Below are 24647 nucleotides of genomic sequence, written 5' to 3'. Positions count from 1 at the left end.
TTATGTAAACTAGACCCAAGATTGCATGATTACAAAATTACGACGTAACTGAGCGATTAAATAAGGGTTCAAAATGTTAAACAATTAACTTCGCATAAAACAATTAAGGTATTATGCCTTCTTGGTTTGTTGAGAACTGTTCGCAGTGTTATTTATAACAGGAAAAATTACCGTTTACTGTAGTAGAATTAAAAAAAAACAAATTTGTAAAACAATTTGGTTGATTCCACTGTCTATTTATTTAGAAAAACACTGAAGAGAAGTAAACTAAAGAAACTTTAAGGACAGTTAATGCACTTCCTAATGAGCTAAAAGGGCAAGTCGCTTTAAGGAAGGTGGACTCTACCCATAAGAGAATCGAAGAAAAAAATTCTCTAAGTTTACGCAGAAAGATCGACACAGGGCGATAAACGCATTGGAAGGCTACTTACAAATCCATATAATTAGAAGGTTTAAATACATAATTTTGCTAAGCCTATCACATAATGCCTAAATAGAATTAGTACAGCTACAGATACGTCTCTAAAGACCACTTCATGTCTCATTCATGTAAGTAATGCTTTAAGAATAAAGGCGAATTACGAGTCGTTTCATGTCTGTCTAATATAACAGAACATCTTAATTTTTGTAAGTAAGCAAAGTACTACATCTCATACCCCACGCGACTAGATAAACTCAACCTTTGTCTTCAAGAGAGAAACAGGCATAATTTTACGTAATGAAACAGACAGATTACACGCGCAGATCGCGCAGAAAGCCAAGTGATCTACAATGCCAGAGGCATGTCTTATCTTGCCTTGTCATTCCAGAAACAAGACTTAAATGTTTCTTACAATTGTAATGGCTTCATTATCATTCTAACCGGAACATAATAACGTCTATTCCGGCGTTGTACGGGATAATAAAACCCTGACGCGATAATCTACCGCACAATATGGCATGTGACAGTGGCAAATATATCGTATACCACTTCATGGACGAGGCTGATTCCAACGCCGACATCGCGTGAACCCCACAAATATCATTACAAAACTACAGCAATAAAACATAGAATTACTTTGTTACGAATAACACCTAAAAACTCTGAATGACACCGTAAACAAAAGTCATAAACTTAAAACGGAGTTAAATGAAGTAAATCACGCTCCCCGTTCGAAGGGAACAATGAGCAAATAAAATGTTATAGCCGTTGTGACTATAGTACTAATTTAGGACTCAGAAATTCGGTTCGTTCACATCTTCTTTATATTTTTTTCTCTAAGCCTGTCTAAGCTAGTCTAAGCTATTCTCAGAAAAAATAATCAGGAGCTCGTTCGAAACTCGTGTCTCGAGCAAAATGGAACCGTTCGGCTGTCATAAGGATTCATTCTGAGACATCATACAATATGTAGTAGTTTCATCAAAAATATAGTTTGGAGCCAAGAATGAGTATTAAATAAAAACGAGAATTTAAGGAAAAAAATAACAATACAGAAACTTATCCTATACACACGTATGTGTATCTCATTCAGAATGACAATGAAAGACATGGGTCGTTCCACAGATACTTAGAATCTAATAGTTGTACTTACAAGGAGGCGGCGCCTTTTTCTGATTATTCCAAACGACTAGTATCTTGGCTAGGCTCGGCGTCCGCACCAGTTTGGACACCAGCGCGAACAGGCTGTCTACCCGGTCGTACGTCAGTATGACCGCGGTGAAGCCGGCCGCTTTAGACGCGGTCACCGGCAAGAAGAGTGGATTCACTGGACCGTACTGTATAGAAAAAAACACAAATTAATTCAATAAGAAAACACACCATATCACTTCAGTATGTTAAAGAACCGAACAGAACGATCAATAACACGGATTCACATAGAAATTACTTATACATTACAACATCGTACTGACTCCTAATTTCACACTCGATCTCCCTGTACCATCTGGTTGTATCCCTGAAAAGGATCGAATATCCGAGGGACTGCTAATACAATTATTTATTTATAACAAAGAACCATTATGAAGACACATGTATGTATACAGTAGGCACAATCGTACTATCACACGTGTCCAATCTGCAATAAGTACTGGATAAAAGCTCGCCTTTCCCATTACACGAGATCAATTTGAAATTTAGCTTCCATACAGGCTATTTCGCTTCCGACATTTCAGTGCTCGCTTGAAAATGGAAAATTCATAGCAATTTTTAATCGCAGCCTACGTCAAACTGAAAGTAAGGAACTGCGTGCCAAATGGGACCGGTGTACGGACCTGAATAAAAACTAGGAAATTGCGCTGTCGCTCACTGCAGGCGATAGCTAGCCAGTGATGGCTAATAATATGTGCTATATGTGAGAGTATAGGCCCCTGGGAGAGTACCACACAACTATAGATAGGTACATGTTACGTGAATGTGCGGCCGACTCAATACAGGATCGTAGGGGATAAAGGAGCTTAGTACGCGACATACAAACGACAACGTCCCTGAACTAACTCGCTGTGTCTCATGGTATCTATTGCCAATATTGTAAAGAGGATTGTGAGTTTGTTTATATGATGTTTATCTTGAACCTCTTGCGACTAAACGACTGGAACGAAGATCGATCGTCGAGTCTTGAACATATAATAGTTCTTCACACGTTTACTTAAAGTTTGCTGTGTACCTCCGGGAGTTAAATAATGGCCTGACGCAAATACGAGCCGAATATTTGCATACATCGAAACAAATATTTGAGTTCTACTGCGGGTATGCTTTCAAAGTTAAAAAGTAATACCAGTTGTCAAGTTCAATTTTAATTCATACACGTCATTTATGAAAAGGTAAACTCGTCGCGTGGCTCCCAGCATTTCTGTTTCAGAGTATAATTAATTGTTGCTAACAATACAGAAGACAATAGGCATTTCGTTTTACGTTCAAAATAAGCTTCGTCTCGTTAAGGATTTTTCCTTATTCGAGTATTCGTCATTGCGATAAAAGCTCGAATCTCGGTGGCTCCCAGCTACGTTACATTATTCAGGAAAAGAGTCGCAAAGTTTTAAAACAAGCAAAAAGCTATTTGGAAAATTAAAAGACCGTGGTTTTTCCAACGGAGGGTTCCTCTCGTGATAAAGGTGAGCATATATTTAGTCACATCGATGTATGTCGGCTCTTTGACTGATTTCCGATACGTGACGTAGACTCAAGAAGCACGAGGAGGGCATCAAGGGTATGTCGTACCTTTTGACCCAATTTATTGGGGACATTTTTTATTTGCTTACAAAAACACACGGACAAAAACTTCGAAAAATATGTTAAGGGAACCCTTTTTTTCGCAAGTCGCCAATTTCATCAGATGGGAATATTATGCAAAAGAAATCCTTTGAAATAACATTCAATGGTGTTGAATCATAGAAAATCGTGACATCCCGCGGAAGTGGACACATCTGGCATCGCTACAGGCTACAGTTCAGATGTAGATTGTGCACATGTTTTAATAAAACACTGCCATATGAGCATGATAATATTACTTATTGCTCCATTTTCTGATTCAACTTATACATTTTCCATTGCTTTTTATCTGGCCCATAAAGAATGTTTGAAGGCAAATAACTCTGTGTATCGGAGAGCTCATTCTTATTCAGAATCAAATCGCTTGCCTTTTTCGTGGACCACTAAGCACATACGGGCTCGAAACCAAATATCGGTGGGTCATGTAGATATTTGTTCCAATGTAACCTACTCGTTATTTTGACCACCAAGTAATCAGTATTTCAGGTCATCTTTTGCATTTAATATTAAAGAGTTTAGATTTAGATACAGTTAGAGTAGATTAAATAGTTAATAAAACTTTTCTAATTGATTCTTCTGCACACCTGCACCTTATTGGTGCTGGCGATGGCGTGAGAGTCCGTTATATTAAAAGTAAGTTACTAGTGCCAGTTTATTTGAATATGCAAAAGCAATATTTTACTTAGATACGAAACCTCTTTTGTAAAACCAATAAAAATGGAGTAAGAGAAAAATATATAGTCGAGAGACATTTGTAAATTACTGTGCGAGTGTTACCGAACGGGAAAACTACAAAACAAAACAAAAAACTAAGCCCATTTAAAAAGAAAAAAACTAAAGCTAGTGTTCAGTTAGCAACAGCGACTCAACTAAGAACCCATATTTATTGATTCATCTTCAATAAATCATGTTCAATAATTCTCCTTATAAACATATCCCTTGTTTAGCTATAGTATGCTACTTAACCAGCTTTACGAGCGGTTTCGGTCTAACTCGTAAAATTTAATCAAGTTTCAAACAAGCCTGATATGAAATCTAGGTCGGAAACTGTATCTGCAGCTTGAAATTTATAGCTCTTATGTTCCAATGCTCATACTCCACTCAATATTAAGGTGATCTTAAGTTATATCGGTCGATACATTGCAAGTTTGTGATAGAGACGACTTACTCAAACTCAAAGCTTAAATACGAACGAAATTAAAGTACTCAAACGTAAATATCACTCAAAAAGCACAAATTCAAATACGACGGAAAACGACATTTACCAGAACAAGAGAAACGTCTCCAGTACTTTTATTCGGTCATTTTAACAAAATGGCGAATTAACAAAGGCAAACCTAATTCCCCTAATTGTTCGTCATTTCTTCCACCAAAAACATAATAAATGGAAACACCATAATTACGTTACTTCTGACATAATTGGCCTTAATTTGCAGTTTGAAAATGTTGAATAACACATTCCAACGACGAATATAACACAATTTAGCTGCTACGCTTTTAAACAATTGTTTCTGCTATACGTTAATGTTAAAAGCAATTAAACAACTTTTCCCGCTAAAAGTTAACAGTCCACTAAAAATTTATCCGCACAAACTAGGGTTGGCAACGGTTGCCTGGCTTCCAACTTTCGACCAATGTTCGTACTGTGATTTGCCCTTATCCGGTTTTCCAGACACAGTCATATGAAATTTCCGGAGTTTTCGTTTCATGGAATGCATCCCTTTCGAATGCCTATGTTAATGCCAGTGAATACTAGTGTCTGCGGAATTCCAAGATTCCGTATTAAACAGTCAGTTTGATTTTATCTTATTAAAAGTAAACAGATTTAAGGGGTTAGTCCTTATTATTGTATGAGTCTTCAAAGAAAGCTGTTTCGAACAAAGCGCTTAGTAGCTCGCAAAAACAATTTGTTTTTCTAACAACAATAATAAGGAGGAAACATAAATAGTCCGTTTGTCCTCGCTGTAAACTAAAGAACATGCATTGATCCGATAACTAATGCTGTGATCAGATCATCAGAAACTGGTTTTAACGGGGCCTACAACTGATACCTGCATTTAACCTCCATAGAGATCGCGATCATATGTTGTTAGGTAGGCGCAGAAGGACCAGTTGATAACAAATGCCCGTTAACATAACAGATAGATACTTTCAAGTTAAAAGTTTTAAAGCTACAGAACACACCTGGCGCTATTTTTAAACCCAAAAAAAACTAATCACGTGTATATTTAGTAAAAAAAACTGGGTATAAATATCCAACATCCTTGAAATTAGGTATATAGGTAATTAATTATAGATACCTCCAAATGAAAATAGATGAATATGTATGTATTTCTTTTTCTATGTCTTTGATTGTTTATCCGATGTTAACGAGTTTTATAAGGTCACGCAAACCAGATTTGAAACGGATTTCAAAGATGGAGATGATCTTGCAAAAGGATCCTTTTAGCGAACCGAGAAGGATATGCAATTACGCATATGCGATCAATGTATCACTCACGATATAAAACGTATGTATAAAAGCTACAAACATAAAGTTCTGGATGATAAATAGGATACAAAGATATTCTAATAACTAATGCAGAAACATCCGAGGGAGCTCTATCCCGAAAACTTGCAGACAAATTGGATGGAAAGTCGACAGTCTGCGCTATGAATCATAGTGAAGTTTGTGCACTGGTTAACGAACAACACGAACACGAGACATGACGAAAATCTAGCACCAAATTGACATAAAACTTTGTCTCGTTTGGATTTCTTTGAAATTGTCCCCACTAAAAGGGCAATAAGGCTATAGTTTTGGACCAAACATGTTTCTAGCAAAAGTTAGGTATTTCGAATTCTCAGTGGAAGAATAACCCGCAATGCTCCCAACAGAATTCTTTTTCGGATTTCTTTGTCCCGCGACTCGACTGCGCTGTGTACGAAATAATAATTATTTAATTCAGAAGCTTTCACAGCGCTGAAAGTAGCATGCACCAGACACGATTTGCTTTATTCATGTGAAATATTAACGGCTTTATTTAGCTTCGAGTAAGTTGAAAGAAATTTTAATTGAAGTGAGATTAAAGCTGTCCATGGCACACACTATGCAAATTAGTTGACGCTTGACCTTTTTCAAGGACTTAAAAGTACGAATAAAAGGTATGCTGTAAAAGCAAATATTGAATATTCATGTATTTGACTAGATTCGCTGCCTCCGAGCGGCAGGATTCCCCCATTTTCGAGTGTTGCATTTTTATAACACTTTTTAAAATCTTGATTAATGTGCTAGGAGAAATTTTAATTTTGTGCAGAAAGTACATTCAATGTACAATTCGGGCGCACATTGTACCGAATTCGCATAATCGTAAAATCTAGAGAATCCAATCAACGTCGCAGGCGAAGCTGTCGCAGTTCATAAGTGAAGTTGCGCTCTGATCGAAACTTAATACGGAGATCACGATGATTGCATTCCCCTTCATACATACAGTACAGACTTGAATGCATTTGCATGTGACGTCACTTAGCACGTGTACTGCATATTGTGAAGCTATTTTTACGTAATGTTGAAAAGCATTTCATATAAAGACGTTAATAAAAATGTTTAGCGACTATGAAGAAAATGCTTTAATTTATAAACAAGTTTACGTTGAAAGCGTTTTTTCTTTACAACTTGTTTATAAATGTGCGAAATTAAAGTCCGGGAACCGGTCCATTATATTTCTTATTTACTACACCACTACACTAGTTTCCAGCTCTATTGCGAACAGAATACAAAATGAAACCTAGTGCTTAGATGGGGAATAAAGAATTGAATAATAGCATTGTCGAAATTCATGGCTGAAACTTATTGAATACATTGTAGTAAGTATCTGGGAAGGTAACAGACTAAAATAGAGCTGACTCGACGTTTTTCTTTCAATGCGTCAATCGCTGAACGGATTGTAACGAAACTTTTTGCGCAGTCATCTCTTAGCTTAGGGCTGTAGTTTTTTAATATTCGGTAATGGCTTTTAGCATTAAGTTTTTCCCTTCTGCAGTCTAGTGAAGTTCCGGATTTTTTACCTCGTAATATTTTTATGCCGTAAATATTTCACGGTACGATAATTCGCGATGCCCGCATGCAACTGCGGTTTTGTGGCTTTATTTCGAAAAAGCCATAGAGCCACAAGCTTATGCGGTTCGTTGGATGCCCACTTTGTCGGTGAGGGCCGATAGTAATTGTGTTTTGACAATTTTACTGGGCGCATTTTGGACTTTTGTTTTTAATTGTTGGTAAACCAAAAACATAAATAAGTCGGCTCGCAATGAAGCCATTTGGCTAAGTTTAACTACATATTAAGTAGTTAGATATAAGAACAAACATATCGCCTATTTAATTGTTAGGTTGCGCTTGTTTACCGTGATGTTATTGTACAACTACTTAGTTATTTACTTACACTTCAACACGCAATCTGGTCGTATTCATCAAATAATTTAATTGCAGATGAACTATTGCTGTTTTGATCATCCTCACGCGTAATGTAATTGGAGTGTCTCGAAAAATAATTATATTAATCTTTTTAATGCATTATGGTACTGATACTGCACACTCATTTCAATGAGTCATTCTAATAACAGAATAAATTAACAGAACAATAATGTCATAACAATTAAAACATAAAAAAAAACATGTTCTTACCAAGTGTTCAGGCATGTTCCACTCTTCGTACGTCCTGGCGGCCAACGCAAACACTTTCTCATTAATTATCTCTAAAGCAGTCAATGTTATCTTCTCTATGCTAGCAAAATATCTATCAAATGCCCATCTTAGCTGCCAGTAGAGCTCTCCACGGCGCTCTTTGCTCACTGAATGCACAATTTTAACTAAATTCTTTATATTATCTTCCGGTACAAACAGTACTAGTTTATTCCAATCAACATGTGAACTAAATGGCATCACTACTGAGTCCGCAATCACTACTGGTATACACTGAGAAGCAAGAATATCCATCAGCACAGCTTGCATCAACCTCGCACTTCTTACAACTAAACAGAACATCCCATCCTTCAGGACGTTGGGGTAGTCAAACTGTCTACCCGTGGTGTACTCACACCGCTTACTGTGATCTGTTTTGTCAGTCTTACATCGGTCCAACAACAAGAGATCATTGGACGAAGACGCAATGTTCTGTAATTCTTCTAAATAATCGTGTGGTATATTGAGCTGCGTTGATATTATAAGGTACTTCTTTTGTTCTGGTTGTGTGCTGTCGATTGTCTCTGCGACAGCACTGTACACGGGTATTGATACGTCAAAATTGTATCTAAATGTCCATGTGTTGAATCCAGCTCCTGCTATAATGGCTCGGCTGGTGTTAAGGTCCACCACGGAGTTATAATTGGGTGCGGACCCTGGCAGCATGTTGAATATAAGGTGGTTTTCACCGTGGTTCCAACTGTTGAATAAAACATATTATTAGTGAAGTGACAATGTTTATTTCATTAGGAAATTGTTGTTTTTTATTAAACTGATGTCTGACACTTGATATGTAGGAAGTGAGACAAAGTAATAGGCAATTAAACTGTGGTTTTATGTAGTTAGTTAATGTTCTTTTTTTAATTGAGGAAAATTTACTAAGTTTAATAATGTTTGTTTTAAATGAATTATCTAAGTATGACACTTTCTGTCCAATACAAATTACAGTAAATATAATAATATTGAATAATTAGTTAGTCACTACTTTATACCATCTCAATGTTATTGTGCTTACTCTGAAATGCGACATTCAATATGGATGTTAGATGCATTTTAAGTATACTGGTAGCCTCATAGGCTATAAATAGAGTGACACAAGAGTGTGTTTGTATACAAATAGGTGAGCTTATCAATATCTACTTACTATGGCAAAGACTGCAGCACTTGTGCGACATGTTTACTTGAGAAACTATGTTGATTCAAAGTATCTATGCTAGGTACTAACAGGCACGCCTCCTCCGGGTCAGGCGTGTAATATTTACTACGTTTTATAGTATCTAATATCATATAAAATTCTTTAGAAAATCTTGATATAGAATTCCCATTTTCAGTCTGATAGTCTTTTACTGGATATATGTATATTGTTATCTTGTTGTGTCCGCCTTTCCCACATCTGTAGACATCGACGCAGTCCCAGTACGTGCAGTTGGAGACACGAGGATGCGCCTCCAGAGCACTACTGCTGATTTTAACCACTTCAAAACTTGTCGAGTCCAAATTCACAGCTTGATACACATCTATCCGCGCCGCACTACCAGTAAACGTATTAAACACCACAGTAAACACTAAAGATACCACTATAAACAAGAGTAGGCCGACGAAGAACCTATGATACAAGATTTTTCTATACGATGTATATTTCGAATGCTTGCCCGTTTTCAGAAGCGATTCCGCAGCCATTTGTAATTTCGAGGATTAAATTAATCTCCTTAATTTATATATGGCACCCATTATTAGGTAAGATCAATTAATTCTCATTCAAAAATCCATCAAAGTATAAAACACGATAATACTGCTTGCGAAGAGAAACTGACGCAGTGAAGTGATTGACAGGCTGCTGGTAGGCGACTAGTGTTGTGCTGTGTGAAGTGAAATGATAACTCGATTACGAACTTTAGTAGACGGTAATCGAGTAACCAAATAATATAATTAATCGATTAAAATGTTAACTTTATTATTATTTAGTTAAGGCATTCTAAAGGAAACTTACTGAATTATGATTTTATGTAAAATAATGAATTGCAGTTCATAAAGTCAGCCGCTCGGTTTACTCTGAATTAAATAGGTAATGGTAATTTTTAGGTAATGCTAATAAATAATTACTATATCTAAAACAATACGCTCTCTTCAAATCAATTCAATCTGTAACTCTGGACACTAACTAAGCTCAAGATAAAATAAATATTTATGATTACAACTGGTCTCAACAATAGAATCATCGGTAGATTTCATTTATAAACTAGAGAAGAAATAGAATTTTGACTTAAGATCTATTTAAATAGTATTTAAAGTAGCCATTACTTATTTTTATGAATCCTAAACACCACGTGTTATTGTAATGAAAATCACGATTTATTAATCGAATCGATAGAAAATTTTTATTTCAATATTTTTCAGATTTTATAAATTAACACGTTTTTCTTAAAATATATTAATACTTTTGCTTTTATACTTTTTCTTCATATAGTTATCTATTCTTAAACTTAACAAGTGCTAAATCGAAATCAGTAAAAGGTGTAACGAAATGTATAATCAAATATGCAGTTAATGCAAATCGCATTAAAGCAAATCGATTCAGTGTGTCACGTCCCTTAGGTAGCACAGACTAAAAAACAGTGACAATTTATTTCCAATGTCTACGTTCAAATCCTCGGCGAGAAATATTTTCACAGAAAAAATATTCAAATAAATGTGACTGCAAAAAATTTATAATTACATATTTTGGAGTACGAATATCCTGTTTTATTACCTATTATCAACTATTTTTTGATATTATAAGTTTCTTTAGTAATGCACTCTGTTTTTAAAAGTCACAATGTTATAATGTTTAAATAATCTAGGTTTCGAACGCAACCGATTGTTACGAAGTGAACTTTTTTGTTTTTCTGTCAGTTTTGTGTTGTGCGTAGTTGTGGTTGAGTTTCTGATGGCTTGATTAATTTTGTTATTATTTTATTTTACCAATTCCAACAAATAATTTTGTTCCGAGCTTGACCAGATATGGCGTTGTTACCTCCAGACCCTGTTTATACGATCAGGAACGTGGACAACGTTCCTGTTTATTCGTTGGCATTTAGCTTTTTGCCTGGCGGTCTCGAGAGGTTACTAGCCGGCTCAAAAAACGGCTACGTTTATGCATACAACCTTCAGGTAAGATCACATACATATTTCAAAAGATTTTGTGGTTTATAACAACTGCGCAGAAGGCGTTAATGACGTGTCCTATGGCTTCCATTAAGTGCGCGACATTTTTGTTTACTACCCTCGATTCGCGACCTAGAATCGGCCGGACCGTTTGCCAAATCAAAACATTAACGTATTTATTCTATTTCATTGGGTCATTGAACTTATCTGGCTGGACATTATGTAAAACTGAATATTTCTACTTGAAATTGTACCTATTTTAATGTTTTGTATTAAGATGTGTTATTGGATAACACTTAATTAAAATTGCTAATTATAAACTTGTTCCAGCACATAAAAAAATCAATTACTATTATAATTAAATTTTAATAGTGATACTTAGTGTAATTTCGTAAAAAAATACAAATGGTCAACATTTTCATAGTTTTTGGTCAATTCATTGTGTCATCAGATTTCTAATTAGATTAGTCTTATAGGCATGTACAACAAATATAGACTCACTAACTTAGCACCTAAATTTAAATAATATTAGGTACATGCAATATAAAAAAAAATCTTAACATGTCTCAATGAAAATGGGGGTATGTACTAAGTAAAAAAACTTGATGTTTTCAGACAAATCGTGTGCAGCAGAAAATCCAAGTTGGTCAAGCTCCAATTCTTCATCTCATTCACACGGACAATCATCTCATCACACAGGAGAAAGGCGGCAAGTTCAAAGTATTTAGTTTAACAAACGCTGGCTACGAGGAAGACGCACTTATTGACATTGATTACCCTGGTTTCTGCCGTTTTGACGCCAACACAAAACTCGAAGCACTTTATGTACCTGACAAGGATTCTAAAATTCATATTTACAACTTTTCTGGAGAAAAAGGAGGATGTTTGGAGCCCGACACATCACTGAAGCTGGGAGAACCAATGTGCTTGAAGTTCATTGAATTTCCTTGCGATCGGCCTTGCTTGCTGGCTGGATACGAAGCAGGATGGCTCCTCCTGTGGGATCTCAACACTAGTCAATGTATCAGCAAGCTGAAGACCAACGAGTGTCCGATGTCAGTTGATTTCCACCTTGAACAGCAAAGAGGCATGATTGGGAATGTCTCAAATGTGATACAGATCTTTAGTATAGGGAGAAAAGACTTAAGCTTGGCTCACAAGTTGGATATAACAATAAAAAATCCAGGTACAAATAAAGTTCAGACCCGGTCTGATGGAAAGGTGTTTGCTTCCGGAGGTTGGGACGGCCATATTCGAATTTTCTCCTGGTTCTCTCTCCGACCTCTGGTAGTACTGACGGAGCATAAGCAAGCTATCCAAGACGTTGTTTATTCTACTGAGAAGGTCTCCTTCTGGAATGCGAAGATAATGGCTGCTGGAGGCCTTGATGGTGCTATTACACTGTGGGATTTGTATAATGCCAAACAGTAAAGCATTTAACTTTTTATAGTAGATTATAGAATATTACCAAGCTCAGATCGTGGTAACGCCGAAAACATGTATACTTACGAAAGCATTCTAGTCAAACTTAGAATGTATGGCCACAGTACTTTTCACTATTTTCGGGTGTTTACTGCATCTGACCTGTTAGTGTTTCTGGTCTCACTTGAGTATCGTAAACTAGGCTTAATGTAGTCCAATGTATACTCAGTTTAATCAACTTGCTTACTTAGTTACTAAAGTAAGGCTAAGATTCTACTCATTAGTGCACCAGGATGCAACAGGTTAGCTTGAGCGCGGTGATATATTTCCCCAGTTGACAATTTGCTTAAGTTTGAAATAATTGAATTATTCCATAGTCTTCTTAAAAGGAGTACTTACAAAGTAATGCCAGTATTGCCTTTAATTGTTATGACGCATGTAATGTGTATCATTCGAATGTGCTTTAATTATTTGAAGATATGATTTAACAGAATGCAATAATGTTTAATGATGTAATGTTGAAATGATTGGATCTCAAGAATGTACAAATTCCTGAATATGAAGGTACAGTCCACAATATGTGGCCTCGCTATTAGTTGTAAGAACATGTTGTTAATGAATAGCAATCAATATTTTCCATGATTGGTTTTTAGCGATGATTTTTAAGTCGAGACATTAAAAGCCTATAATTTTTCTTCAAATGTTTTATTGTATCATTCTACGCATCACACACACAAGCAATATCATCACCTTAATATTCTGCACCTGAATCTACATTAATGAATGATTCATTATTTTCCAGTGAACTGAAACATCTGTTTTTCAGAATGTCTGAGACGTCGATAGTCGCATCTATGTACACGCTTTATTGCATATGCATATATATACGCAATACATTTTGTGTTAAAAGATCAATATTTATGATAATAGCCGCTTATAATATTACAGTGTATTAGTACATACATGACTACATAATATATTATGGCTCAATGTTTATCTTTTCCAAACAAGTTGTGGATCAACATGATTGTTATGAGTCTCGCATAGTAACTAACAGGCACCATTAAGCCTGTGCTACAATTATATATTCGACACTGTAGGTACCTTGAAATAAACAGTTTAAAAACCATAGTTAGGAATCGAACCTAAAAACACATTTTTGGTATTCGTGCTTCCAATCACCAAATCATAAAACTAGAAAATTACTTAATTGGTGATAAGATTCAGATATCTACATCGCGATCCCCCCCAGGAGGCAATAATAAGATTAGGTGCCTACTTGCCTACCTAAATTGTTTGTGAAAATACTTTTACCTAGGTAAGTGATAGGTGTAATGTAGATAGGTATACGATATGAGATAGTTGCTTATCATACAGGATAAACAAAACAACTACAATGTTGTTGTGCTAAAACACGACTAAATTATTATGTTTTTCGGCGTACTCACGTATCGCATTGTTGTGTAGCATCGCTAAATGTCTCGAGAATATGAGTCTAGCATGATTGATGATTGAAGCCTCTATTCGAGTTCATCGTCAAATAGTTACGTGAGTAAGCCGAGAAACAATAATTAATTTACTATATCTCACGTAGATGTTATGTATTTTGGTATTTAAGTAGTATAAATTATAAAAAATAAGACGCAATATTCACGTTATTATTTTCAAATGTCCTCGTTTTTCTATTGTTATGTCTAGTAACTCCGTTTACTATGTAAGTAGATCATAGCTAAACATTGTTTGACCTATGCTATCAGGCGATAGTCTCGCTATCATAATGAAAGGCTCGAGCTCGTCCATCAATATCAAAACAAGGGATATAAATACCAACACGATAACAAAATGTTATAAATATTTTCACTAAAGATTATTATCGTTTGTCACGAACTAATAAAACTAAGCGTTAGAGTAGTAATATTTTTATTTTACATACAATGAAAGTAATAAGTTACTAATATCACATTTACAGTGCGCCCTAAAACCTAAGACATAAAATTTAATAGCATCTTACAACTAAAGACTAGCAACCTGAAAGTATAATGAACTCTGTTCGGATTATCATGCGTTTGTGATATGTATCAGAGAATAATGGGATTATTTCAAATCTACGTTTAAACTTCAACTATTTTCCTCGTCTTTGGAATGAGCGCTTCATCATCTGTCGACACCTCCACCAGTCTCCGCCGTTTCCGCAGCGGCCGTGTGGACTCTGACGGCTCTCTAGTCTTCGCTACTATTTTCGCCATTTTATTCCCCAATCTGGTAATCTTGAACTTGGGCAAAGTTTGCTCCGGATTTCCAGTCTCATTTATTTCTGTATCCATTTTATCTTCTTCTATTCGCTCATTATGTTGTTCACTAGGAGGAGGGCTCTTATCTAACGCAGTCTCTGAGGTCGGCTCACTACTACATCCCAATGTCTCCTCGTCTCTCCTGTTTTTATCACTATTCATCGTAAAATCTAAAGGTCCTTCCGTATCCGCTGTGTCTGGTCTGTTTTCTGTTTTTACTTTATTCGCACAGTGAGCCTGGACGAACGCTGAGAAAGGAATTGGAATCGGAATAGGAAGGGGTATCGGTAAGATGACTGGGTAGGGAACTAATACTGTGACGGGAGGAGCTTGGCCTATAGGAGTGGGGAAGTTTAGCGGTGGTGGAATTCCTGGCAGACGAGGCCGCTCCATTGGGAATCCTGGCCGAGGCATGAAGTTCAGTCGCGGTGGGAACATGTTATGTGGATGCCTGGGGTCGTGGTTGTCCAAGAACATCGGTGGGGGCATGTTGAACATTGGGTTCGGAGGAAACGGTGGTGGTGGAGGATGAGCGTTAATCTGATGAGGCGGCGAATGTAGAGCGTTACCAACAGTTGAAGCTGGCGATGATCCGTCAGACGGACTGCACATCCGAAGATCTTGCGCCTTTGGAGTTGAAGTTCGCTGCCGCACAGTCTGTGACGTAACCGTGGCAGAACACTTCGAGGTTCTACGTTTACGTAGATTCATTTTAGTATTCCTAGCGTCTTTTTTCGTTTCTGGTGACTTCTGAACTGATATTGTTTCGTCAGACGGACGTTTTTGCTTCATCAGCTTTGCTGTTGGAGCAATGGTTATCAAAGGAAGTGGAGATCTGTTTTGGGTCTTTTGAACTTCTGTCTTTTCAGTGGCGACAGGTTTACTGGGGACATTGTCTATATTTGGCGATCCCGAGCGTTCGGAAGTAGGTGATGCTGATCTACTTTTGCAGTTCTTCAGCCAGAGTTCAGGAGTGATGAGATTGGATGACGATGACGCATTGACTAAATGTGGATTGAGGTCGAGATGGGCCTGAGTTTCTCGGCAGAAAATGTGCATCTTGTATTGGTTAAGACATTTGTCCGAGCAGAACTGCAGTTGAGTGGCACCGTCCTGAAAATTGAAAGAAAAATATTGAGTGTGAAATGAAATAAATAATTGTACGTATCACTTGAGCTGACATAGTTGAAATCTAAAGTATTCAGCAGTACCGATATAAAAATAACTGCCATTATCTATTATCGCTCCAGACTCTAACAGGCATGACCAAATACAGATCCAGTTTGGCAGACCCAAATCGAGTTGATAGAATATTTAAATCAAACTACAATTCTCACCTGAAAATCCACATAAGCAACGGTATGCCTGACGTGCCGACACCAGTCGCAGGTCTTGGCACGTTTGAAGTTGGCGCGACGGGACTGACTGAAGCAGAGCTCGGAGCAAAACGTGGCGCCAGCGTGCTGCAGCGCTGAGCCTTCGCTGGGCAGGCTCTTGTTGCACCAGGAACATTCATCAGCTGGAAGTACAAAGAGGAAATGGTCATTGACATGCTTATACAGCCAACGTTAAAGTTATTTGTAATATCGTAGTTGATTTGTAGCGATATAAGCATTAGGTAGATCACGGAAACACGTAATAATAGAGAAAAATATAGGTACGTTGACTGCAAGATGGATACAGTGGTTGGGGAACCAACTAATGCGCAACGTCTCACGGCTCTAATTCCCGCACGAAAAATCTTAGTACCTACTGACTAGTTATTGCTGTTTAAATATTATGAAGTCTAGTCTATGTTGCGGCACAAATCCAACAGGCATTTGGCTAATTGAAGTAGGTACCGAAGTACCTCAAAACAAAACTATTATTCAAAATAGTGTCATTAAACATTTTAAATGAACTCCTATAGGTACAAACAGTATGATCAAAATACATATTCCCAGTAAAAAAAAAACGATAGTCGCCATTACTATCATACACACCAAAAAATAGCTACGACAAAAAAAACATGGCTAATTGAAATAAAAGTTGCAACCAGTGATATTGTGATGGAAATGTTGCCATAATAAAAAATGCTTTTCTGGAAACAGTAAGCGAGGCTCGGGTATCCATCTCCAATTAATTTGCGAATGATATTGAATAGAGAAAAAACGCGCGAAACTGTACACTGGCTTTCTCATTACTGCGATTCGTTTATAACCTTATACTGGGCGAGTAAATGATAGCTCGTTATACTTTATTACAGACCTTCATAATTTCCGTTGTTCCAAATCTACTTTTATGAAATTGATAGGTACCTTTTTAATGGTTCTCCAGGATTTGTGTCATACAAACAATTACCTACACTTTTGGTTTGATGGTACTGGTAGGTTAAACCTACTAAGACACCTTAATTATCCTTAGTAGTACCTACCTAAGTAGTGTCCTACGAATTGTTAATTCATACTAGCCACGTTCTTCGGCATAAAATATTCAAACGCTTATCAATAATCGTGAAGGCGACAAAATCAATGACATGAAATAATGTGGCTACTCTACTTACTACCTATAATTAAACATTCTCCTAAGCTCGATCTAATGGAGTCTTCCAATTTCAATGAGTAAGTATATAGCAAAGAGTAAATTCCCTAGAATATCTCGGCGGGAGTGCTATTTCGTTCTAAATTGACGCGTGTGTTTAGCAGTCTATGTAACGTAATATCGTAACGTTATACATTCCTAATCATCACAATTTAACCACAAAGTTCTACATTTTCACTTGCGGCACACCTACATAGGTACCTGTTTATACTACGTATTCGCGGGGCGTTCATTAGGAATAGTAAACCGGCTTTGCGGTATCAAATTTGTAAATAATGTTCGTTTGCTAACATCGACGTACATACCTATGTGCCTATACCGCGCACAAAGCTTTCAGTATTTCGTCTATTTCTTGCTCAGCGATCTTTATCGTGTTTCGTGGTAGCGTTACGACTAAAACTTATCGACATAATTTAATCACATCACACCTCGTATACAGAAGGAGTTCTCAGAAATGAGTTTATTAAACTCAATTATAGGAATTAGATTACAATCTGTGGCATCACGCGGCGAGTTTCGTTCGTTTTACCGCCATTTTTATCGAGAAAGCGCGCGAGGGTTGCGTTCGGAAACACATCTATTCGTAGAAGTACAGCTGCAACGGGAAGAGGGTTCGTGTTCTAAGAAATTTAATACGACTTTATTGGTTATGATATTAAAACGTAATAGAAACTGGGGGAACTGAATCGAATAGTCCGCTGTAGCTGTAACTCTGTCTATTACTTTGATTTGCGGGAACTATTAAGAGGCCTGCTCATGGAATTGTGACTTTGCTCTTTTTATTTCTGTCGCAGCTTGCTTTACTGCTTCCTCATTGAATTGGAGAATATGGGAAATTATTTTTCCTGCCTGAAACTGACTGCCTCGTTGGTCGAAAGGTCGTAAGTGCGACTACCGGGCAAGGAGTCTCGAGTTCGATCGCGGGTCGGCAAAGTATTACTGATCTTTTTTTCGAAAAAAAAACCCTGTAGTAGCACGGAGTCCGGCATTGCGCCCAGTTTATGGCAATAGGCTCACCACCTATTACATAGGACTTTAACACTAATGTCAAAAAGTGGGTGTACATTGTATAGCGGTATTACGCACCGTAGTGTGCGCCTCTGCCTGCCACCTTCAGGGATAAAAAGCGTGACGTTACATGGGAAATTATTTCAGTTCGCTGATTTCCAATGGAACTCGGTTCTATAATGATAACATACTATAAGTGTACCTACACACCTTTATTTTTCTGTTCACTGGCTTGCTCTGGACTGGAGGCGTCGCGCGCTCGTGATGCTGCCCACCGCCGCAGCTCCAGCCTTTCGTACCCGTACCAGCCTAGCAACTCGTTCATCGCTGTCTCTGCGAAATCCTGAAAATACATATAAAATTATTTTGTAAGACATTACTTAGCTCTGCATCCTTCATGTTAATGATATGTATGAGGCGGATAGTATTTTTTGAAAATACAACGCATTCACGGCACTTGAGGGAATACTAATGTGAAGACATTGTTTAAATTTCGCTTGTCTGTCTACATACCTACACATTTTGTGTATCTTATACATTACTACATAAACAGCATTTCTGTAATGCATGTGGACACTGCACGCAAGAAATTATAACAGTAAATCAAGAACAACGACTCTTAATTTATACCAACATCTGATGTAATTTAAAAGCATAATGATAGCCAGCGTATCGTCCACATATATAACACCTATTTTTACTTCCAAAGTTTAAATAAAACAGCGATTTATATAAAATAAAAGCCGTCGTTGATGACCTCCTTACAGTCAACATTACTGCCAGCTATCGAGGTAATAAATTCTTATGGATATACAAGACATCCAGTTTTAACAACAACACGTAATTCAAGAGGTATCTGTGCCATTTAAAAAAAAAGAAACGAAAGAAAAAACAAAGTGTCATATTGTAATTTCCCGCGTTGCTCATTTATTTTATGATAATAATGGATCTCGTTAAATATGGAGAACATACGATAATTTTGTTTATAGGTTATAGTTTGATATCTACCATACCACTGCTGAAAAAGTTGGCATTGATTGTGACTGATCAATGGGTAAGAAAATTGTCTGTCTCCGACCTGTGTACGTTCTTAAACAGACGCGAATAAAATTAAAGTTGTTGGGTTCTTGAAACACGTCACACAAGACTGTTCTCTATGACACTATATCCTTTCTACCAAAGCGTCAAAGAGCCAAAGCGACACTAAGTAGCACCGTAGTCCAACATACCGTGCAATTGATATTCCTAAAACCGAAACTCGTTAACCGCAACATATCGGCAACATTCAAAGCTGTAGCGAAGATGCCTTCATTACGCTGAAACCATATCCCTTTGACACACGAGTATCAAAATAACCTGAGTTTAATTAATCTGTGCCTTGCAAACCTCGGTGACATCGTCCCGCGTCCTACGGAGACGGCTAATATTTCAGAGAGCAAGATGACCAGTCGCCAGCAAAGATAATTGGGATCTGGTTACAGAAAGAAACCTAGGATGGATGGAACTGTTTAGACAGAGGAAATAGCAACTTAATTATATCACTTTACTGTCTAATTTGGATTACTTTGTTGGATCTTTAGTTCCTGTGCAAATTATCCTTGGCCAGATGTCTCAAAAATCACCAGAATTTAATTTAGTTAAGTTAAAGAAGGTAACCGCTTTTTATTGCAAAAATCTTCCATCATATGATGATGATGATTGATTCACTGGAACTTATAATTTGGTAAACTTATCCTTCAGACGTTGTAGGACTAGGAGATTAGGTACGTACTGTTATATCGAAACATATTTTTAAACCTTCTCGATCGATTTCTAGTACATACGTATCATTTCATCCATATTTTGGGATAAAAACATGATGCCCATGAGAAACTCAGAAGAATGGCAAGTGAGTATAAATATTATATTCTCTCCCAGCATAAATTACAAAGCAGGCTTGTGTAACTGCAGCGGCACTCAGTTCTAGGCAAATGAAACTATTTGACGATTCCCATGGAGGTCCGATTACACCCGATCTAACAAGATAGCAGCGTTTTACCTAATCGGTGGCAAGTTATAACCTGTGTGCTAACATACTTTCTGTTATTGATACTTTATAATTTGATAATGCATTGCGTCGATGGGAATTGTCCCTAAATAAGGGCTAATGGAAGTGAAAAGATTGAAAGTTCTACTTTTTTGGGTCTTGTACACTACCTGCACTAGCACTGGTAAACATTGCAAAATACAGTTTTCGGAACTAGGTAGGTAACTGGTTGCTAAAACTGATTTAGATCTATTTATCTGTAACCCTGTAAATTATAACATAACAGGTAAGACTTTTTCCTACTCACGATGAATACCTAGACGATGTCTGTTTACTGCTTCAATAATGCATAATTTGGTCGCGTATATTTAAATATTTTACCAATACCTACAATAAAAAAATCGACGAAGTCCGCAGTTTTCACTACTACTCGTACCGCTCTGCACTAACATAATCATTAGATACACACGTTCATTAATAAATCTAAACATCAAACAACGTGAAACAGAATCAAATTCGTAATTAAATCAATAGATCCCAGTTTCTAATAATGATCTAACCACACTCCAGTGTATGTGAGCTTTCGCGTTTCAATTTACGGCCGGCGTTTGTGTTGCCAGCGTTGCGTTGCGTAATAATTATCACCGGTGAAAATACGATACTCTGAACGCACCCAACATGCACAAGGAACGTGCAAAACTGGACGGCCATTATTCAACATTTATGTTACTGAAACTACGAATATATCTTTACTGGGAAATATTAATTAGGCGCGTAAAATCTGGATGTTCGATTAATTAATATTTCGAATTTAAATGTAACGGCTAACGAGTCGGTGGGTATCGCAAAATGTTCATTTTAATGTATTTTGATGTTGCTTTCCTTGTTGTTAACATGAATATTAATTATAATAATGTACGTTTGATTTTACATAAAGTTTACTTAATCAAAATGTGTAACGAACCTACGATTAATGAGCAATGAAGTTGCAACTTTGTTAGTCGTAATGTCGTGATCATCGCCGCCGTTCTGTCTCTCAGTGTCTGCGACTAACTCGCTGCGTAATTGTTTTGATTGCCTCGGGTGTTTCTTACTCTTGGGTAGCTCTACTCTTGGGTATATTTAAAACGTTAAAGCTAAAGAATTTTAAAGTAGGTACCTACTCATGATTATTGTCTAGATTTGTTTTTTACATAATATACGTAAAAAGTACATAACGCAAAATGTTTGAACAGCAATTATGTATTTGCCCATCAACATCGGTTTCCCAATACAATTTAGGTATTTAAGGCAAACAAGCAAATTGGTATCTGTATTTAAGATAGTATGATTTATTGATATGTATCCATTTAACTTTGCTAGCAGCTAAACTAACGAATGCTTTCTCTTCTTTCATTCATCTCCCATTTCGAGCCCGTGGAATAGCGAATATGAAAAACTAAACTTGTGGAATATAAAAATTCAACTCGACTCCTACGAATAGCACACCACACTACTATTTCTTGAAAGTATAAATGCAGTGGTACATTTTGTATGGAGATTAACTACATCAAATTCTTATCTTACAGTAATCAAATCTACATTTAAATTTGCTTACGAGGGTAGAATTTTGACATAAGCTCCATACAAAATGTGTCAAAATTTCAAAATGTCAAGCCTTATTGTGCGCCGTTAATCTCATTGAGAGTCATTCCATGTCTTCTCCGTCTTGGAGACTCTCAATGACTAAAGACCTACTGACTGAACAACTGTTCCTACTCCTGCTTTTCGAGCCGGATCCCCAGTAACCCGCTAGGTAGTTTGTGCCCCGCTTCCTCCTTAGCTAGCACGACCGGTTCACAAAAGGAGGACATGGCATCCCAGTCCCCCCGGCTCCGCACCATGGCTTGAACCAATGCTGAAAACGAGAGGCCGCCGTCGCTGACCACATCCCTGAGGACACGGCTTTGCTCAGTCCATACAAGGTACATCGCCACAGTATGCTCCACCATATCCTCCGGGCGATCCTCGCAATGACAACCGGGCATTTCCTCCCGCTCCATCAGAAACAGGTACCTCCCGAAACTCGCATGTCCGCTAGACACCTGTGTCAGGCGGTAGGCGAGGCTGCAGATTAGTTATCCCAAAAATTTCGCGTGACGTTTCGACACACGAAGATCGAACCTGAGACATGATGCGGCCACTCGACTAACAAGCTGAAGACAATGTTCACAAAAGCCAAGCAACAAAGCGGTGAACGGTCAAAGATAGTAACTCAACTCCTGATAATATTGTGATATCCAATATAACATAAATGCTTTTAATGGCAGTAGCTTGGCTAAGGTAAATTTAGGAGCGTTTGTAATCGGACACCGGGCGACCTACGCACGGTGTTGCCAGAGTAGAAAACTTGACGCTGCTTTAAACTGTTGCAGTCTTTGAACGTACCTGGTATATTGCTATTGAAACTTGCTCACATGTGCACGTAGGTAAATTGTTTTCGAAGAAAATTTTGTAAAGAAAATAGATGTTGTTTTTCAGGAAATTATCTATATCTTACGTGGGCGTTGCTAGAACTTCTCGTGTAGATATCTTGTTACTTTATGTAATAGAAAGCTTGCTACTGTTTTTCTAAAGCGTTTCTCATTAGCTGTGTTTAGCTTTATAAATTGAGACTTTAAGAAATGCTTGGCTTTAATTTTTCTTCTTTAGTGTTGTTTGCAAATCTAGGGATTCTGAACTTGAAATTCCTTTAGAATTTCAGTAGCACTGACTACTTCATAGGATGTAAATACAATAATAATGGCCTAACGAAGTCTTTAATCACAATACCAACAACATTCTCAGTATCCTAAACCTGTCGTATAAAATAAAAACATGTGTAATAATTCTTTTCATTCAGTACCATTCCCTCAGAGAAGGATAGCATTGTATTTTTTATAGCTATTTGCTTTTTAAAATCCACTTATATGCCAACCCTGAAGTTGATTTACGATAAAATAACGTTGTTTTCTCAGTGAAAACGCTAAATTCAGTAGCCGTTGAAGAAATATAGCAATTTAAACGTTTATTGAGCATTTGAAACATAAAACTACCTAATAATGATCGTCAGATAAGAGGTGCTATTTAGAAATCGTTTGAAACGTATAAGGAATTCAGGGAGCATACAAGTGTGATTTTTATGAGCATGTTCTATGCAGTCAGCCAGACATTTTTGAATTTTTTTTTTATTTCAAATTAAAATGTAGTCACGCCTGGACCAGGCCTTGGGCCGAGTTCAGAAATAGAGACGACGTCCACAAGATTTTTATAAGGTCGTTGGCAGTGGATAAACTGAATGCGAAGAGCTGATGAGCGACCACAGTTTCATGCCATTAGATCGTAATGCATGGAATCGGGCATTAGGAAGATTAGGAAGGGTGGTAATTGGGCCTCCGGTAACCTCACTCACACAACAAAACGTAAGCGTGCGTTGTGTCACGTCGGTTTTCTGTAAGCTCGTGGTATCACTCCGGTCGAGCCGGCCCATCCGTGCCGAAGCATGGCTCTCCCACGCTTAATTATTTGGTACCTTCAATACTCTGGCACAAACAAATTATACCGACATAGCCGTCAATCACAACGAATGCTGGTAACAAGATCCCTATTCTATTTTTCTTCATTGATCATATGGGAACAATACATTTAAGTTATTTTCGTATTAAGCCATTAATTCCTTGACCCAGTGACCGAGGTGACAAAAGAGCTAATCAAACCTACGCAATCACAATAATGGTTGGTACTGACTCGTGGAGTCGCGGTCTGAGACGTCAACACACGTCATTTATTAGGGTGGAGCCACTGAGCCAGCGTCACAGAGTAAAATAATACGGACTGTGAATATGGAGCTCAAATGTCAATTGTTTTTTTTTTGTATAGTATTATAATGTAGTGTTGTATTGTATGTAAGGTGCTAAATTTTTGCAAACCACTTGTTTTATAGATTTATTGACATATAATACCCTTCCATTAATTATCTTGTTCATATTTTTTTCCATTGGATTTGAATAATCGATTACCTTTGAATAAGCCCATTATAAAAGGGGAGAATCTGCTTTATTTTGTCAAACCGTGTAATAAGATTAAAAAATGTCAACAGAACCTATTACCGTGTGTTTAATATTTGCAGTTTTCAACTAACCAATCAGTCAGTTATAGTTTTAGGAATTAGTGCACTGATTATCAAAAAAT

The 24647-nt window shown here is 37.2% G+C and overlaps 3 protein-coding genes across 4 annotated transcripts in view; 1 reads left to right on the top strand and 2 right to left on the bottom strand.

Annotated features, from left to right (window-relative positions):
* Positions 1-1571: 1571 nt before the first annotated feature.
* Positions 1572-9810, bottom strand: LOC118276512 (exostosin-2; the record flags this gene model as incomplete). The annotated part of the gene is given in 3 exon segments (XM_035594863.2): positions 1572-1755; positions 7911-8667; positions 9112-9810. Coding segments are annotated over 3 exon segments (1477 nt in total), but the record flags the coding sequence as incomplete, so codon positions are not given.
* A 1039-nt stretch (positions 9811-10849) lies between these two features.
* On the top strand, positions 10850-13228 carry LOC118276511 (guanine nucleotide-binding protein subunit beta-like protein 1). The gene is made up of 2 exons (XM_035594862.2): positions 10850-11117; positions 11727-13228. Exons 1-2 carry the CDS (start codon positions 10968-10970, stop codon positions 12540-12542), a joined length of 966 nt encoding a protein of 321 aa, XP_035450755.2. The 5' UTR covers positions 10850-10967; the 3' UTR covers positions 12543-13228.
* A 1208-nt stretch (positions 13229-14436) lies between these two features.
* LOC118276044 (sine oculis-binding protein homolog) overlaps positions 14437-24647 on the bottom strand; it is a 29097-nt gene continuing 18886 nt past the window's right edge. For both annotated transcript variants that reach the window (XM_035594175.2, XM_035594176.2), the window contains 3 exons: positions 18623-18755; positions 16162-16343; positions 14437-15937 (listed from right to left, as the gene is read on the bottom strand). In XM_035594175.2, coding sequence (XP_035450068.2) covers positions 14645-15937; positions 16162-16343; positions 18623-18755 — 1608 coding nt within the window. In that variant the 3' untranslated portion in view covers positions 14437-14644. The remainder of the gene's footprint in view (positions 15938-16161; positions 16344-18622; positions 18756-24647) is intronic.

Source organism: Spodoptera frugiperda, chromosome 31, assembly GCF_023101765.2.
Source record: "Spodoptera frugiperda isolate SF20-4 chromosome 31, AGI-APGP_CSIRO_Sfru_2.0, whole genome shotgun sequence".
NCBI lineage: Eukaryota > Metazoa > Arthropoda > Insecta > Lepidoptera > Noctuidae > Spodoptera > Spodoptera frugiperda.
The sequence above is the reverse complement of the archived record's forward strand: the minus strand, read 5'-3'. Positions and strand labels throughout refer to the sequence as shown.